Source organism: Vulpes vulpes, chromosome 5 (genome assembly GCF_048418805.1).
Source record: "Vulpes vulpes isolate BD-2025 chromosome 5, VulVul3, whole genome shotgun sequence".
NCBI classification, from domain to species: Eukaryota; Metazoa; Chordata; class Mammalia; order Carnivora; family Canidae; genus Vulpes; species Vulpes vulpes.
The window spans coordinates 107,467,886-107,486,809 of record NC_132784.1 but is presented as its reverse complement, the minus strand read 5'-3'; the positions used below and the strand labels follow the sequence as shown (position 1 = coordinate 107,486,809).

Below are 18,924 nucleotides of genomic sequence, written 5' to 3'. Positions count from 1 at the left end.
TGATCTCATGGATTTTTTTTCCCCTCCCTTAATCCGCCTTGATGGATTAACCGGTATTGAGCTTTTTAGCGAACAGAGAAGGTGTAGCCCTAACATGGGAGAGAGTTGCCTCCCAAATACGCAGAAATTGTCCAACAAAAATGTTCTTTAGCCCAGAAAGGTGCTGCAGGGAGGCCCTGGGTCAATGCTGATCCACAAGGAGTCTGTAACTAATGACGTTCGTGTCTTTGAGAAGGGAGTGGGGTGTCTGCTTGTGGCTGGCTCATGGAACTAAGGTTCTGGATGGTTCCATGGACTTGCTTCTGATGGCCATATATGTTTCTGCTGGTCCTGTAGGCAGCATCCTCATCTTGACCTTAGAATGTCTCAGGTTTCATTTTAAGATATGATAAAACTTGGTTTGGCTCCCGGGGGCCAGGTTCCCAAATAATCCACAGGCTTGGGTGTGGCTCTTCAAAAGTAGGAATTATAATTTATATTTTTAAAAAGTAAGCTATATTGGTGATTAAAAGTGGAACCATATTAGTCTGCAAAATATCATAGGCAGGTGCAATTAAATACTTTACTCTCTCATAGTTCTGGAGGCTGGAAGTCTGAAATCTAGGGGCCAGGATGGTCAGGTTGTGGTGAGAGTCCTCTTCCTGGCTCGCAGACAGCCACCTTCTCGCTGTGTTCCCCCCTCCGCCCCCCCATCATCGTGGATGAAAAGTCACCAAGCTCTCTGTCTCTTTTTACAAGGGCACTAGTCTCATCATGAGAACTCCACCCCCATGACCTCATCTAAAACTAATTACCTCTCAAAGGCCCTATCTCCAAATACCACCACACTGGGTGTGGAGGGAGCCCTGGGGGGGTCTGACTTCAACATGTGAATTTGGGGGCATGGGGTGGGGGACACGGTTCAGTCCATAGCAGGTACAAAAGATGTATTTGGGGAAAGAAATGGTGTGATTTTTGCCCAGGTTTTGGAGTATAGGTAAATTGCACCATCTGGTAAGTTAATTTTTTCCCCCTTTCTCTCTTGATGCCTTTTTCTTTTCAAACACATAATAATCCCGTATTATGGACTTCTGAACAATCAAGAGCTTCCTGCTGAACTTAGAATAAAATCCTCACTGCATAATGTCCCTAAGAGGCCCTCTGCAGAGTTCTTTGACTTCCACTGGTCACTCCCTCCCCTTGCCTGCTCATTAGGTTCCAACCATTGGGCTCCCTGGAGTCACCACTGGGCTAGGGAGTGTCCTGCCCTTGCCAATGGTGTGGCCTCTCTGCCCTTTACCCGTTCCCCAAGCCAGCCCTTCCCTTCTCATCCCCGGAGAGGCCCTCCCAGAACCCCATCTAATTAGTTCCCTCTCACAGCACCCAGAAACTGGAGGCCACCTCATGGCCCTTATCATAATTAATCATTACCTTTTTCTTTGTGTGTTTATATGTTTATCATCCATCTCCTCCCTTGGACCCTGACCTGTGGGGAGGGTGAGAGGTGGAGAGAGGGAAGGGGCATCCACCACATGTCACTCAAATCCCGAAATGTTCTACAGGGCTTGCTCTTAGATAAAAGAGATTATAAAATGGAAATGTGCTAATATCTCTGGCTTGTCTGCTAAGGAAACCCAGAGACTTGAGCTGAGTGTTTCCATCTGGTGTGTCTTTCTCCCTGGGAGCTAGTGGGTCTGTGCTGAGACTTGGGGATGGTTTAGATGTGGAGGGTTAGAGGAACCAGAAGGAAATCTGACCTTGCAAGTCTCCACTAGGAACATAGGGCTGGAACTCGGCTGTCCTTGGGCCACACCTTGGGCCCCACACACCGAACCTGTGTTTTGACAGGCACACTTGTTCGTGGAAAGCCACTCACCTAATGGACTCCCAAAGCCCTGTTGTGGAAAGAAAACAATTCCTTTCCCTCTGGTTCATTGGCATGTTTGTTAGTGGGAGTGAAGTTCGTTCTAGAGGCAGGTGGACAGCCCGTGAAAATGAGGTTCCGCAGGAGGGCCCTTCGGACGGAGTGGGAGGCTGCAGGGGGCGACTGGACCCACCAGGGCTGGCGGGCCGCTCTGTCCAGTCTGGACCAGGCTGAAAGGCTGAATCCCAGCAGACGGTGACACCCACCCCTGCCTTCCAGGTGGTTCTTCTCAAACCATTCTGACAAGATGGGGAGAGTGGGTGTCAAGGTGGGGTTCTCACTAGGTGGGGGGAGAAGGGGCTGGACCTTCCCTGGATTCTTTGAGCATAGGTTTCAAAAATAATCTGCGGATTCCTTGGCAGGCCAGGCGTCATAGGTGTTCCAGGTAGACTCTTCCCCCCTTCTGGTCTTCCTCCCTTATTCTTCTGTTGGGTTTCTGAGAGAGGGAAGGGGTGGGGGCGGGGGAGGCGGGGTCGGGGGGATGCAGAGGGAGCCAACAGGTGCTGGCAGTGCAGAAGAGGGGCCGAAGGTGGCCCTTCCTAGTCCCAGTGACTCCTGCAAAAACCTGAGGGGGGTTCCGGGGCTGTGGGAACTCTGACATCTTACAGTTTGAATCCCACTCACATGAAAGTCATCTGCTCATTAAGAGAACACGAAGCTGTTTAATTGTTGTCTTTGTGGAAAATTACATGACTGTCATCAGCTGTTGCTTCTGGCAGCCCTTTCTGTTCTAATGTAAATACATGAGGTCACAGATTTAAGGAAACAGGCTGTATTTATGTCCTTGTGAAGTAGCCTCTCAAACAATCCGCTCCTGTTATTCAAATATGCACAAATTAGACTTGAGGTATCCTAAACCCTGGTTGCCTGTGAAAGCCTTAAAGTGGGGGTGGCAGGAAGGGGACATTAGAAGTGCACCTCCCGTGGTGGGAGAAGGTGCTTTTTTAGCACCCTGGAGCTCTGGAAGCAGCCAGAAAGAAGGTAACCTAATCCCTGGCCCTGTTCTGACCCATCCTGCAGTGAGGGCATTTGGATGCCTTCCCCCCCACAACCCCCAAGGCAACTTCTGAGCTGGGAAGTGTGGAGACAGAGATGGGGACAACTGGGGACAGAAGTGTGGTGACAACTTCTGAGCTGTCCTCTGGTGGGGACAGAGGGAGAATCTTTGCAATTTGGACAGAACCATGCCAGGAGCAGCGTTTCCTGGAAGGTGTGTGATCAGAGCTTCATTTTCAACTTTTTAAAAACACGGTTCCTCAGTCATTGGATCCTTCTGACTTGGTTCTCGTTTTTGAGATAACTATTTAGGTAGGGATTTATACAAAATTCTCTTCCACTGAGGACATCGCAAAGATCTTATACATCAAAGAAGGAAGCAGTGCATTTTAAAACATAGGAAGGAAGAGCCCCCAAACAAGTGAATGATTGCAAATAGCCGTAGAAGTCTATAGAGACAGAAATTAAGCTGAGAGCTCTTTGCAAATTATACAAAGACTGGGAAGGAGCAAGTTCTTGGTATACATTATAGTCAAATATTAGCTTATTTCCAGAATGCTAGATTTTATAATCTACCAAATTGTGGGAGCAATGGCACAGAATCTGAAGGACACACAAATACATAAGTTACTTGCGTTACAGTGACTATACCAGCAATGTTTATTTGGGGTAAAAATCAGTGATCTAAATTATGATTTCTGTCCAGCAGGAAATCCAACAAAAGGACTATATTGTTCACTCAAATTTTGAGTAAATTCTAGTAGAAACTTTTCAGGAATTTTCTTCAAAACATAACTAAATACCTCTTGGTTAGGTTAAATAATATTGAATATAAGAACAAGAGTGACCTTCAGCCTGTTATAGGAAGATGGTTTTGTGAGGGGCATTCTTGAAATAATTTCTACCTACAATTTGTCAGTAGGTAAAGTTGACACCAGGAAGCTCCTTTTTTATCTTTTAATGTTCGTAAGTTATTTCCCAAAAGGAATTGATCGTCTATCTCAGTATCTCTTCCCTACAGTGTTTGGTATCAAACATATCAACAAACCACCTGCCCTCCTGTGACATTTGGTGAAGCCTTATGTACGGAGGGATTTAAATAAGACTATCCCTGTTCTCCAAGAACTGAAACTCTATGAAAGCTATTCATTTAGGTATGCATAGGAAGAAAAAAATGAAAAAAATAAATATTCAAAGTGCAGTTTTAGTTGTGAAGTGAGGCTGCATGTGTACATATTACAAATGCTTAAACTAAGATTTTATACAGTGACCCTGAGCAAAATTTTGAACATCTCAACTAATTGAAGAATTATAAATAGAGAAAAGTTATACATCCATGCAACACAACTTTTCAAGATCTCTGTTTCTAAAATTTCTAGAAATCTCTATATATGTGTATGTGTGTATGTATATATGTATCTCCAGAAAATTTGCCAGGAATGCCTTTAGCCCATTTGGATAACCCTATTTATCCTCGCTCTCCATTCTATCGAAACCTTAGAACATGAATAACTAGATATAATACAGTTTCCAGTAGAGACCACCAACCACCAGACCCTGTTCTGTGTGCCATCTTCACCTGTGTTAGTGAAGTCTGAGCTGAGACCCAACAGCACGGCATATGACCTTTACGAGGGCAGAGCTGCAGGCAGTGTGCCCTGTGGTCTGTGCTTTGGCACCCTTTCCCTTGCTCAGGACTGGCTCTGCCAGATGTTCTTTTCCCCGTGTCTCTAAACCAACTGTACCTTCCTTCAAGGTCCCACCTCTAGCTCAACCCACTCCTTTGCGCTAGAGCACAGTCATCCTCCTGCACCTGACCACCTGGGTGCTCCTTATCTTTGCGGCCCCACTGACAATCTTATCCAGATAGCTACAGGGTTTGAATACCTTCTTAAAGACCAGGATGGATGTTTTACTAGCAGTTTCACCAAATCATTACAAGCTAGTAGTTATTCCTGTTTTAAACTTAAGGAAAACGAGTCCAGAAACACCCAGTAACTTTCACAAAGCCACACAGCTGGCATGGGGCAGAGCCAGTATTCTGAATCAAGGCAAAGCTTTCCCCCTGCTGCCTTATATATCATAGACCGCCTTCTAGAGTTGGCTTTTAAAATATATCTGTAGAAAACTTATATCTCCTATCAAAGACACCAGACCAGGAAAAAAAACAAAACAAAACAAAACAGGTCACGAGGCAACGTAAATATATCTTCCTGGAACATTTAACAATATTTGTCCAAATCATCAATATGTCCTCAGCTGGATTCAAGATCCTGATGTTGTTAAGAATGTTAAGCTTAATGATACCTCTTTGTTTATGTCTTTTCACACATTGGACATTTCACATGTAAGTGATGAAATGTCATGATTGTAGAGATCACAGGGAGACTCCTCACTGACTCATGGTCCCACCGACCAAACTTCTGGACCCGGCGTCCCAACTCTGTCTCTTCCCTGGATAACAAAAGTGTTTCTTAATCCCTTTGTTTCTTTGTATACCTACTTACATAGTGCTCTCACTTGACTCATCCTCGCTCTTTTCTATAGCCTCCCCATGTTGCCCGGGGACAGGATCATAAGACGGTTTAGGGGACACCACCTGGTGTCATTGAACTTGAAATCATTCCTACTATAATATACAGTCTGTGGACTAAAAAGACAATTCCATGTAAAACAAACAGTAACAGTTTCCTGGGTGGATCTAGCTGGTATCCCAAATATTTCTAATATTTCTCCTATTAAGGTGGGTGATTTTCTGCCTTGAGTATGAAGTCACCATGACCCTGTCTTTGAGAGTTTCAGTGCAAGAAGCCTAACGTCCACTCCAGTTTACCCAGGCTTTGTTTCTTCCACAAGGATCCTTGAGTATGTACAATCTTGAGAGTCTGCTTTGATGTACTGCAGTCTCCATGGAGGACCCACCAAATGGCCCTGTGAGGGCCCATTTTACATTAATCTCTCTCCCAGTTGTAGTAATGATATCTAACTCATGTAGCATTTTATCCATGTGAAGAGGCCTATGAGGTAGATACCAGGGTGAACTACATATTTTGGATGTAGAGACAGAAGAGCAGAGAGATACTAAATAATTCGCCCAAGGTAACACAGCTAGGTAGTGATGGCAGCCTGGATTTTAAACCCCAATCGTCTGGCTCCAGAGTCTGTGTTCTTAACCACTATCATCAAAGTACCATTTTACTTCATATAAGACTATTCAGGGGCAGCCTGGGTGGCTCAGCGGTTTAGCACCTGCCTTCGGCCCGGGGCCTGATCCCGGGGACCTGGGATCCAGTCCCATGTTGGGCTCCCTGCATGGGGCCTGCTTCTCCCTCTGCCTGTGTCTCTGCGTCTCTCTCACTCTCTCTGTGTTTCTCATGAATAAATAAATAAAATCTTAAAAAAAAAAAAAAAAGACTATTCACCCAGGCTCAGTTGGTTGAGTGTCCAACTCTTGATTTCAGCTCAGGTCACAATCTATCTCATAGTGGTAAGATCGAGTCCCACGTACGGCCCCGTGCTCAGCAAAGAGTCTGCTGGAGATTCTCTCTCTCTGCCCTTCCCCTTGCTCACACTCTCTCTAAAATAAATAAATACATCTTTCTTAAAAATTAAAAAAAAAATAAAAGACTAGTCACCCACTAAGGAAAAGTAGACCAAAAAAGGGGGTGATCAGTATGCTCTCAGCAAACTTGTAGAAGAGCTCCTTTTTATCCCCCCCCCACACCTCTCTTTGGGTTTTTGGGTAATTCCATTTGCTGACCTTCAGTGAGAGTTCTCCTTACATTTCTGTAAGGAGAACGTTCTGGAATGTTCACTTTCCAGCTTAGCATGAAGCCAAAAAGCATGTGTGTGTGAAAGTGCTGTCCATCTTCAGAATATGGAAATCTCTTGCTCATAGATTTTGCATTTGGATGTGGTTCCTTAATTTGCCACCCAGAGCACTGCTCCCGGTCGCATTACAGAAGGCTCTTCTGTTCCTAGGACTGCAATAGCCAAAACAGCACCAGGAGCTGAAACCAATCTACAAAGAGCTTTTCCGCTAAAACTAGCCTCCGTTGCTTCAGTGGGACTGTGGCCTTGCTGTTGGAAGAACCCGGGACTTGTGTGTCTACAGATTTTTCTTTAGGGGTGGAATATTCTGTGTTGTCCCTGTTCAGAATCAAAGTGCTGACCATGCTCCCGTTGGCAGAGAACCTAGGTTTCAGATAAGGTTTGAAATGTTTGCCCCCGGCGATGTGGCTCATGCCTTGAAAATATTTGCACAGTAACTGCAAGCAATCGTGTGCGTAAGAAGATCGCCCTGCCTGGTGGGGACGGGGGTGTGGGGGGAAGGGATGGGCCAAGAGCAGTTTTATTTAAAACACACTCCTCCTCTGGAAAACAAAACAAAACAAAACAAAAAACCAAAAAAAAAAACAAAAAAAAAAACAAACAAACAAAAAACAAAACAAAAAAACCACTCCACACAGGAATTCAAAAAAATATGCAGTTTTTATTGGGAAAGCCAAGGCAAAACAAATGAAATCAGATCTATTTGCTTAGGAAGGAGAGGGTGCTATTGTTTTCTTTATGATAAAAGTATATTATTTAGATGTTAAAACTGCTCAGATACATTGTCCCTACTTCTTTTTAAATTTTAAAAGTAAAAACTCTAGAACATTAGCTTACTGATCATTTAGAGGCTTTATTAAGCAAAGGAATTTTTTTTAAGATCTTTAAAATGACAGTTTCCAAAAAAATAAAAAATAAATAAAAATAAAATGGCAGTTTCCCGAAGTAATGCAAACCAAAAAGTGCTCACTATGGATAGATGTTTCAAAATACTTTATTTTTACTAACTGGTCTGATCCTCAAAACAGTCGTGTGAGGTAGGGATGACTATTCTCCCTGTTTTATATCTGGGGAAACTGTGGAACCAGGAGGTAGGAGATTTGCTCAGGGTCTAGCAGCTAGTGTTGCCCGTGCTGGGACTCAGACCCAAGCCGTGTGGCCTGAGAACCACTGCATAGCACTTCGGGTTCTTACCGCAGTGGGGCCCAACCAAAGGGAGACAAGGACAAGGATGGTGAGGAGAGCAGGGAAAGAAGACTTTATTTATCAAATGCCTGGTTCTACATCAGCGTGTTCACATAGGCTGCCCACACCACAACTCGAAGGGTGGGTGACCTTATGCCCACTTTGCAGATCAGTAAACTGAGGCTCAATGAGGGATGGTGATTTGCACCAAGACTCAACAGCTCTTATGGGGCAGAAGGAACATTGCAGCCTGGACCTGTCTGCCTCTAACCACCAGCTACCCTGTCTCCACCTCACTTGTTAGTTATCCCATGAGAATGTTCTTATACAATAATAAGGAACAGGACGTAATCAAAGCCCCTTGTCAAGTGACCAGGCAGTTTGGCATATGGTGGGGGGAAGGTGGGGGGCAGGTGGTTGGAAGAGACAACCACATTAGCCTTAGGGTTCCCTCCTGGCCTTCCCCAGCTTCCAGTTCCAATCCCCCAGGAGAAGGAATCCATTCTCCCTGCAGACATCTCTCTTAGGAAAAAAAAAAAAAAAAAGCCACCATGGTGAGACTTGCCAGGTTCATTTTGCTGGAAGCACCATCCTGGGAGCCTTGTGTACCTGCTGGTTGTGGATGGCGCGACCCTTACTGAGAACTGATGCCCACGCTGGTCAGCGGACCGATAAGTGAACTGGCCCCTATTTCTTCCTGCCCCTCAAGGAGAATTGCCTGGTGTAAGCTCATGCATTCGAGTCACAATATTTCCTTTTCTCTCCTCCCCGTCTCTGAATATTCTATGAGCAGAGTTCCCGCGTGGCTTAAACACGCAATATACATGTACTTCTGCACGTGAGCACCCCCTGGGACCGTGAGCATTCTGTGTCTGTCTGTCTCAGATTCCTTCCTCCCCTCCCCCAAGGGCTTTTTTCCCCCATTAGGCAAATGGAAGGCCCATGCCACCTGTTAGCATTACATCATTGGCTCCCCAGAACACAGTTGCACCAAGGGCCTTAAACAAAGTAGTTCTTCTTGTATTGTTTGTACTCAAAGAGCTGATATCATGCCAACTGATGTCATTGTATGTCTTTGTGTAACTGCTATGGCAACTGGGCAGGTGGGGAGCCTCCAGCTGATGTCATTGGGAAAGGAGGTGTAGAGACAGAATTTTAAAAAGCTGTATGCTGCTTTTTTCTGTGTGTGGGTTTTTTTGGCATGCACTTTTTTTTTTTTAAACTAGCTGCTTTTAAGACAAATTACAGCTTGAGTACCCTAAATAAGAACGGACAAAAGTCCCCCCCCCCCCAACCCCTTTGAGACTTCTTTTGAGTTTATTTTGTTGTTCTTTCTTCTCATCTTATATGAAAAAGTGTAACCACTGCCTTTTTTTAAGGGAAAAAAAAAAAAAAAAGCAAACGAGGCTCCCGTCACAGAGTTGGTGTGAATTGCTTACTTGGATTTTATGGGGGCAAGGCTGAGCAGATTTTAAAGTAACGCTTTGAAGTCTCTTTCGTGGAGTTTGTAATGGGGACAGTGGGTAATTTCAATTTTCTTAAAAAGTAGTCACTACTGAAGTCTTTCTGGTTTTCCATTTCTTTTGTCTACTTTAAAAATAACCTCTTAGGGCCCAGACAAACTTTTCAATCATGATTTCATAGAAGAGTGAGCTAATACTCTGTAGAGGCAGAGTGTAATTCTAGAAATCCCTGAAAATGAATTTATAGCTCTTGTTTTTCTTTTCAAGAAGCAAAAATAGGGTTTGACACTCACAGATGAAGTGGCCATAATATTACCCTCTTTGAATGATCTTTGTGTCATCTCTGGGTCTTAATGAAAATATGACTTACCTGGTCTTCATGCCTAGCTGGATGTGTCCTGGGTGAGCACAGCCCTGAGACTCGGTCTAGGCTATAGTCTGGAGCTTCCTGCCTGTAGATGCCAAAGATGAGGCTTGAAATGAGGAAGAGCATGTGCTAATGTTCAGAATCTAGTGGACAGATAGACTTCCTGTCTTTATTTCAACACAACCGTATCCTGTCCACACTTTGTGTTTCCGGCCTTATCTCCTAAAACTATCAAGACAGATATCAGGCGTCTCTCAGACAGCATGAATGTGGTCTTCTGGAGGCTTTCAGCTTACAGGAGGTCACTAACTTTCCTCTCCTTTCAAAAGAAAGGCATGAGTATGTAGTTGTTTGATGAGAATTAGAGCCCACTTGATAGGAATAGTATCAACTCAGATCTCCTAGCCCTTACGTGTACATTGTATCATTTGACCCTTGTGATAATCCTTTAGACTTATCCATGTGTGCAGTGCATCCATGCATCTAGCAAATATTAAAGGAAAAATTGAAACCATAAAATGTGATTCATCAATTTCCCAACTTAAGCAAGTGTTCTTTTTCGCACGGTCCTTGAGCTTTGGATCTTGTGTATGATGAATGTTTTTGAGTTGGCTTTGTTTCATTTCACATTAAACAGAAACATTTTCTTTGTTTTCACATCCCTCTCACAACTTTTAATGGCTACTTAATATTCCATGGGAGGAATGCAATAACTTTTCCTTTTTTAAAAGTCGTTTTTTGTTCTTGGCCTTTTGTGTAAAACAGGTAATGTTGTAGTAAACCTCTTTACACATCTAGCTGGGGATCTTTGGCCAGATCACTTTCTTAAGCTATATTCCCAAAAGTGATGCTGTACTTGTTGATGGGGAGGTTTGCTTACTTGCCTGCATTCATTCATGCCAGACTCCCAACTGCACTAAGAGGTAGATGCTATTACCCTCATTTTACAGATGGGGAACCAAAAGCACAGACAGAGAAATTAACTTGCCTAAGTCACAGAGCCAAGAAGTTGTGTTACTGGGACTATAGCCAAGGTAATCTGGGTCTTCCAAGGTCCCTGTCCATAGCTGCCCTGCTGTACCGGGAGCAAACTTGTCTTTCTGGGTGAGGTAAGCTTATGGGAGAGTGCAGGACACATGCCTGTAGTGCCTGAGGAGGCCGGCCATGCCTTCCCTGGCCCCCAAAGCACAAGGTTCTATGTAGGCCACTGAGCATATGGCTCTTGGAGGCAGATCAGATCTGCTGTTGATGAAATTGCCTGATGCTGCAAACAAACTCTTTCCAGGGGAAGGAACATGCCACGGTCTGCGGAAAGAGCACATTTCCAAAGTACTGCATGCAGCGAGAGCCTCTGAAGCTTGTCCTGGATCCCCAAGTGGCCTTGCATTTTTGTTCAGATCTTATTTTTAAAAAATGTGCATCTGCAACAGTGCACACTTACTTCTATGGGGACAGTGGCAATTTCTGCTGGCTCTGAAGTTTGAGGGATGGTCATTCTCACTCTCTTTTGTGTTTGCTCCAGGTGGACTTAGCAGTTTTAAGCAGAACCATGAAAACCTCTGTGACAACTCCCTCCAGCTCCAGGAGTGCCGGGAGGTGGGGGGCGGTGCGTCTGCAGCCTCGAGCATGCTACCTCAGTCCATCCCCACCACCCCTGACATCGAGAATGCAGAGCTGACGCCCATCTTGCCCTTCCTGTTCCTTGGCAACGAGCAGGATGCTCAGGACCTGGACACGATGCAGCGGCTGAACATAGGCTACGTCATCAACGTCACCACTCACCTGCCCCTCTACCACTACGAGAAAGGCCTGTTCAACTACAAACGGCTGCCGGCCACTGACAGCAACAAGCAGAACCTGCGGCAGTACTTCGAGGAGGCTTTTGAGTTCATCGGTAACTATCTCCCATGGGGGCCTCTCATCTTCCACCTTCCTTTCCCCTCCAGCTTTTGCTTTGAGATCAAGGCCAGGGTTTATGCCGGCCTTGCAGAAAGGCTGCCCTGGGGTGTTTCCAGGCTCTTCGGAGTCACAGCCCACTGAATGCATGGGAGCCACTGGGATGGGTGTAGAGGAACAGTGATTCGGTTTGGTGCTGAAACCCATGTCCCTCTAGCTCTCATTAGAAGGTGGGAAGGGATGAGTGTGGATGTGTTATGTCTCGGAATTTCAAAAGAAGTGATAGAGAGGAAGGCACTGGAGGCCAGAGCTGGCGCTGGGGCTATCTGGTCTATTCCATGTGTGTCGGAGCCTTGCAAGAAGTAAACTGCAGTGAAGACACTACCTCCAAACTCACCCATGCCTCCTCCTCCTTGGGTTGAATTAATTTGCGGTTGGCACGGCTTCTTTACATGAGGTTGAGGCCAAGGTGGCATTTGCTGGAAGGCTGCCCCTGAAGAAGGTTTTTCAGTTAAACGGTGCTTAGTGAACATCGTGACCTGTCACATCAGCACAGAGGAGGCAGGAGTGGAGGGAGGGCTGAGTTGTTTTTCGCTTCCACCTGCTTTGTGTCTGGCCTTAAACACTGGGTAGCAGAAGGGCATGAGTGTGAGCATTAGCAAGGTGGTACTAGATTTCCTAAGACTTGCCCCAAACTCGCTGAAGTAGGAAAGGTCAGGTTTTGTAGCCTGAGCGGTTCCCAGGGAGGGGAATCCTAAAAACAGCAGACTTTAATCTCCAGGAGGAAGGAACCACCAGCTGAGCCATAAGCCTAACGCCAACTTTTGCTGCTTCTATAGCCTTGGACTGTTTTAAGGCTCACGTTATCATTTGAGGGAACATGTGGCACTTAGCAGACACTCAACAATTTTTTCAAGTGACTCCAACCTTCGTTACCACAAGAAGGTGATCCAGTACTTTTCCTAAATAGTGTAGCAGGTCGTTACTGGCCTCTGTCCCAGGAAGAATGCACTCATTTTTTGGTGTTCCTTTATCCGAAAAACGCCTTGGGTCTGATAGATTTGCTGTAGAGTTGGCCGTTCTGGTCATGTCACCTGGCTGTTTTCCTTGCTAATTAATTGTACCTTCAGTGTGGGATCATGGACTATTACTATTCAATCTGGAAGGAAATTCTGAGTGGTCTCTGAACTCGGAAAAATAAAATGACTCCTCCAAGATTGTAAGAATTTTAGTGTCAAAGAAGGGAGCAAGAGTGAAATAAGTCAATCGGAGAAGGACAAACATTATATGGTCTCATTCATTTGGGGAATATAAAAAATAATGAAAGGGAATAAAAGGGAAAGAAGAAAAAAGTGAGTGGGAAATATCAGAAAGGGAGACAGAACATAAAGACTCCTAACTCTGGGAAACGAACTAGGGGTGGTGGAAGGGGAGGAGGGCGGGGGGTGGGGGTGACTGGGTGACGGGCACTGAGGGGGACACTTGATGGGATGAGCACTGGGTGTTATTCTGTATGTTGGCAAATTGAACACCAATAAAAAATAAATTAATAAATAAATATATACATACATACATACTAAAAAAAACAAAATAAATTTATAAATAAATAAATACATACATATGTACAAAAAAAAACCAAAAAACAAACAACAACAACAACAACAAAAAAAAAAAAACAAAGAAGGGAGCTCAAAACCCAAAGAATGCAAGGCTCTTGATTCCAAGGCAGGGGCCTTTCTACAACATGCTGGGCTAACGTTTCCAATGCTCTGATAGTTCCCGAATGGCAATGCTTGTGGATTCAAAGACACTTTAGATTCTTTATTAATAATATGTGAATCAAACCTTGGGCCCCGAGGAAGAAATATTTGTCACCAAGTAGATGAGAAACTTTCTGGTTGATATATGATGTTATGACTGCAATTTTATCTGACTTGATTCCAGCTGGGGGAAGTTCAGAGATTGTTTTCCATTTAATGAGTAGCATCAGACATGCTTGTCCCAACAGGATTTCAAGCAAGGCACCTGCATTCCTTGTAGGTTATTCAGGCTTATCTGATTTTTTAAAAGGAAAAGCAAACAAATAACAAATAGCAGTTAACCTGAAGAACAATTCGGCATCACAGCCTACATAGGTGCAATTTGATTTTTGTTGTTTTCTTATTAGATAAACTGAAATCGTATAGTCTGGCTTTAGGGGAGACAGCAGCTTTTGGAACCATAATGCCGTTCACTGACGGTCTAATATAAACTAGGCAGAGTATGTTTAGGGCCTAACTGTGCCAATGTATTTATTCCTGAATTGGATGATATTATTCCCATGTTCCCTGAGCCTTGTTAGTGAGTATTACTCCCATTGTGCAGACAGGGGGGTTGAAGCTCGGGGGAGTTGGGTGACTTACATGGAGTTACTCATCTAGCGTGTAGTAGAAGCAGTAGTCAAACCTAGCACTTTGCAGCTCATCTTTCTGCCACCATGCCTGCCAGTCTTGGTGTGGAGGTCAATAAATAGTGTGTGCTGAAGAGAAGAAATTGCAAAAGGGAAACACTTCCTTCAAGTACTATTATCTATGAGAAGTAAGCTTAATTCATAGATTTTTAAGATGGAATTTTGCATGATGTTTCTTTTCTTGGTCCACTTCAGGGTAGCCAATAGAAGTAGTTTAAGTTAGGGGCACCTACCTGGCTCAGTTGGAAAAGCATGCAACTCTTGATCTCGAGACCATGAGTTCAAGCCCCACATTGGGTGTAGAGATTACTTAAAATAAATAAATAAACTAAAAAAAAAAAAAAAAAAGGTTTAAGTTAGATCACTCCTCCTTACTCCCCTTCTCTATTCTTTGTCTAATTGGCATTTTTTCAGGACTGCTTTCTTGGGATGCCTTTGAGTCTAGAAGTGTCATTAAGAATCCATTTAGGCAGTGCCCACAAGCTACTCTCCTGAGCTTCTAATATATCTGAAAAATATATCCAGTGTTGCTTCTTTCAATGGCTCTGATTTCTGGGCCATCACTAGAATTCCTCCTTCTTTGTCATCATCACCATGTTGGAACAGCATTCATGGATACGGGGTGCGGGGGGGGGGGCGGGTTGGACAGTTCAGATGTAGGTGATGCCTTCTGCCTGAGCACTGCAAGTCTGTAGCTACATTTGCAACAGTAGGCTTTTCTGGTAAGAAGCCAAACATAGCAACTCTCTGGTTGGGTTCTGTTTCTTTAACCTGAGAGTTTAGTAAGACTGAAATCCTTATCCATTTAATACCAGTTCCTGATACAGGGAAATTCTATAATAGAAAGGAAGAAATGTTTGTTTCTCTATCCCAGCTGGGACAGACATTGTTAACAACACTAGTTTTGATAAGCTGCACGATTTAGGATTTGGAATTATCATCCTTAATCAAAAGGGTCTACTTCATCGGTGGCTCGCTTAACATGCAACGTAACTGTGTTGTAGCTCTGGCTGCAGTAAGTTGCCATCACCTGTGCAATGAACTGTTAACTGTGGTTTCTTCACCTCGTCCTCTCTTTAAAGGTAGAAATGTAAATTCTTATTCATGCTAATATTGCTTTTAGCCAGTTCTGGAGGTTGGTTGCAGCATAAATCTACACAATTAACTAGTCAATTATACTTCGTTGTAAAGCCGTTTGAATTTATTTATTTTTTTCTCTCTACAAAATATAGTGTTGTCAAGTCGGGGTCAAAGCTAATCGCTCTTTTTCCATGTCTTTCTTCTTTCCTGCACCTCTTGGCTTTCTCCCTTTTCCCAGAGGAAGCTCACCAGTGTGGGAAAGGGCTTCTCATTCATTGCCAGGCCGGGGTGTCCCGCTCTGCCACCATCGTCATCGCGTACTTGATGAAGCACACTCGGATGACCATGACTGATGCTTATAAATTTGTCAAAGGCAAACGACCAATTATTTCCCCAAACCTTAACTTCATGGGGCAATTACTGGAGTTTGAGGAAGACCTGAACAACGGTGTGACACCGCGAATCCTTACACCAAAGCTGATGGGCGTGGAAACGGTCGTCTGACAAAAGTCTGGATGGAAAGGATTACTGGTCTCCATTAAGAGATGAAGAGAAAGAAGGATGGATTCTTTCTTTTCTTTTTCTTTCTTTCTTTCTTTTCTTTTTTTTTTTTAGATGGGGTAAAGTTTGTGAATGGAAACAAAACTTGTTTAAAAAAACTTTTTATTTTTAACAAGTGTGAGAAGAATTTATCTTTTGATGCCATTGAGATTTACTTCCCATGAACTGATAAAGCAGGGAGGCTAAAAGAGTAATTTTTTTAAGCCAACAATAAAAATATAACAAAACTTGTTTCTTCCCCCTTTTCCTTTTAAGCTATTTGTAGAGTTTATGATTAAATAGTCTGTGCAGGTTCATAGACCGAAGATACTACAACTTAAACAAATTAAAAAGAACCAAAAGTAAGAGACAGAAAAGGCATTGAATCACGAAGGCCCGAGAGCTGCCTGGGCCATCCACACAGGAAACAAAAACCCAACCAAACCAAGCCCTGTTGTGCTCACTGGTGCAAAGAGAAAATCAGGGCAGCTTAAGTGGTCTAAGAACCCTTCGCATTCTTTAAAGAGACAAAAGATACTGTTGATTTTGTGTGTTTCATACTCTGGATTATTTTTCCCCCCTCTTTGGGTTTAAGAGATTTTTTTTTTTTTTAAATAGCAAGGAACTGACCATTATACCATATGCCTTCACTGGCTTGTGCAATAATACGATGTTTTGAGTGTGCAAACAAGTTAGAGCTGGCAGCCGGATAATAGACAAGTAGTGCAAATTTGCCAGCTTGGAGATTGAAAGGAATTCAATAAAAATCAATTACTTTCCTTCCCACCTTTTTTCCTTTTTTTTTTTTTTTTTTTGGTTTTGATTCTGGTTACAGTGCCATAAACCTTGTTACATATGTATATCAGAATGTAAAAAAAAAAAAAAAAGACAAAAATTTATTTAAAAATATTTTTCGCAAAAAAACAAAAACAACAACAACTTGACGTGTTTCTGTTGATTGTGTAAAAATTTATTTTCATTATATAAATGAAACTCATTTTGGGATGTGTCTTTTTTCCTCCTCTTTTCTTCAGCCCAGGGACAAGCATCTCTTACCTCTGGTAACTTGTATATGTAACATAATATACACATGTTTTTATGTGGGGAAAGAGAAAATACATATTTTGAAAAAGGGAAAATATTCTCTGTTCCCAGTGTGAAGCAGAGAGAATTAGCAAGGAAACCAAAGAGCTCCGGTTATCAATCTGCCCAGTCATCATCCCCTCTGCTCTCACAGCCCTCTACCCTCTCCTGCAAATAGAATTCTTTCTGCCTCAGGAGAACCTCAGGTGAAGTCACCTTAGAGGTAGGAGGGAGGTTCTAGCCCAGCCTTTGGGCCCTGGGGATCAGGTCACTGCTAGATTGATTGGTTAGAATTCCGTGGACTTTCCAGCAGCCCTCTAATAATTATTTGTGACCATCTGCCATTTAAGTGGGTCTTGATGATCCCTCCCCTGTCCCCTTGCCACTCCCCTTGCCACTTGCTCACTTGACATCTTTGGGAACGTGTACCACGGAGAGTGCAAGGCAGCACATTGCTATTTCCTACTCTCTTTTGCCAGCAAATTGAACCCAGCTCTGTGAGTACAGCTTTCCTATCACACTTGGTTAATATATAGCTAGTGTTTCATGGGTTCCCAATCCACAGAAAAGGGGGCGTGGGGATAGGGGAGGAACATGATCTCAATGTTTTCTACGTTTTATTAAAATACATCTCTTGAGGGACTTGGCCATAGGGAAGAGTCACAGCAAACTGAAATTTGCCTGGGGTGAGTAACAGAATTGATGAGTTCAGGCACGTCCAGTTCTAGATGACTACGTTTGACATATTTTTGTGAACATTGCTTAGAAATAGATGACAAAATATTTCCGACATTTATTTTTTTAAATAGCTTTTCTACTGGAAGTGAAAAAGAAAAATGAAGACTGAATTTTCACAGGAATTAACTGAGAACTGTTTGAATTATTTTTATGACAATTAATCAGGTGAAAAGTTAATTTCTCTTACAGTGTTTTCTATTCTTCAGACTAACAAGTTCCTTGGTGCTAGAGTATTTTAAGAACTCAGGTTGTTATATAATTAGTGATTTAAAATACATGGTGATTTACTAGGCATTTCTTTTCATTTATTCTAGATCCAAACGTTAAATTTCTGATAGAGCGTAAGACCTTTTTCCTTTCCTTTCCTTTCCTTTCCTTTCCTTTCCTTTCCTTTCCTTTCCTTTCCTTTCCTTTCCTTTTCTTCTCTCTTTCTCTCTCTCTCTCTCTCTTTTAACAAAGCAAGGAGAGGAATCAGGACAGTTTCTGTTCTTTAGCTACATGCAAATGATTTATGCTTTTTGAACTTGATGATTTTGAGAGAAAGACTGTCCTGGGGCAGACAGGAATCCTGCCAACCCACATACCAAGAATTCTGAGAGAGACTCTGGTCTTTTTTGCTAATCTGCTTTGAGTCACTTAGCCTCTATTTCTTCATGAGGAATGTGAACCACTTCATGAAAATAAAATGGATTAACCAAGCTATTGCTCTAAAAACCAGACTCCCCAGGTTTCTGGGCCTTGCTAGGTGCCTTGGCTAACTGGGATATAATTGAATGTTGTCTACCTGAGAAAGCAGAGTGTCTAACTGACCATGCATCATTTTCATCATCCAGCAGGGGTTGTTTTGTGCTGAATGAATGTAATGATTCAATAGAGTTAATCTGTTATATATAGATTCAGCAGATACAGCCAACACTGTTACTTTAAGTTGAACAGAACAACAGTTCCAGCTCCTCTCTGTACATTTATTTCAACAGTTAATACTTTTCCACTCAGTGCATGTTAACCAGGATATGGAGCTCGCATTTCATTGAAGAGCTTGTGCTAGCTGCTTTTGGGTCAGGACAAGCAGGTGGGAGGTGGGGTAGGAAAGCTGACCAGTGGAGGAATGGACCAGGGGAAATATGAAAGAAGAGACATACACAAGCCAGCAATCACACGGTGACAGTAAATGAGGAAAGACGGCCTTCTGGAAAGGTAATAAAGTATGAGAAAGAGAAAATTGGAGGTTACAGTAAAACAAAAATGAAAAGCTCTATTAGAATAAGGAACCGGGACCTGAATCACACTTCAGAGGTGGACTAAGATAGAACATTGATAAATTGCTCTAAGTAGATCTTCTGGAAGGTGAAATGTCTGGCGAGCCAAATTGGCTAGAGATAAGGAATATGGC

At 43.2% G+C, this 18,924-nt stretch overlaps 1 protein-coding gene across 1 annotated transcript in view; it reads left to right on the top strand.

The window, feature by feature from the left end:
* Positions 1 to 16,707, top strand: part of DUSP10 (dual specificity phosphatase 10) — a 38,139-nt gene extending 21,432 nt beyond the window's left edge. Inside the window, exons 3-4 of the mRNA XM_025991297.2 lie at positions 11,268 to 11,639; positions 15,409 to 16,707. Coding sequence (XP_025847082.2) covers positions 11,268 to 11,639; positions 15,409 to 15,674 — 638 coding nt within the window. The 3' untranslated portion in view covers positions 15,675 to 16,707. The remainder of the gene's footprint in view (positions 1 to 11,267; positions 11,640 to 15,408) is intronic.
* The last annotated feature ends 2,217 nt before the right edge of the window (positions 16,708 to 18,924 follow it).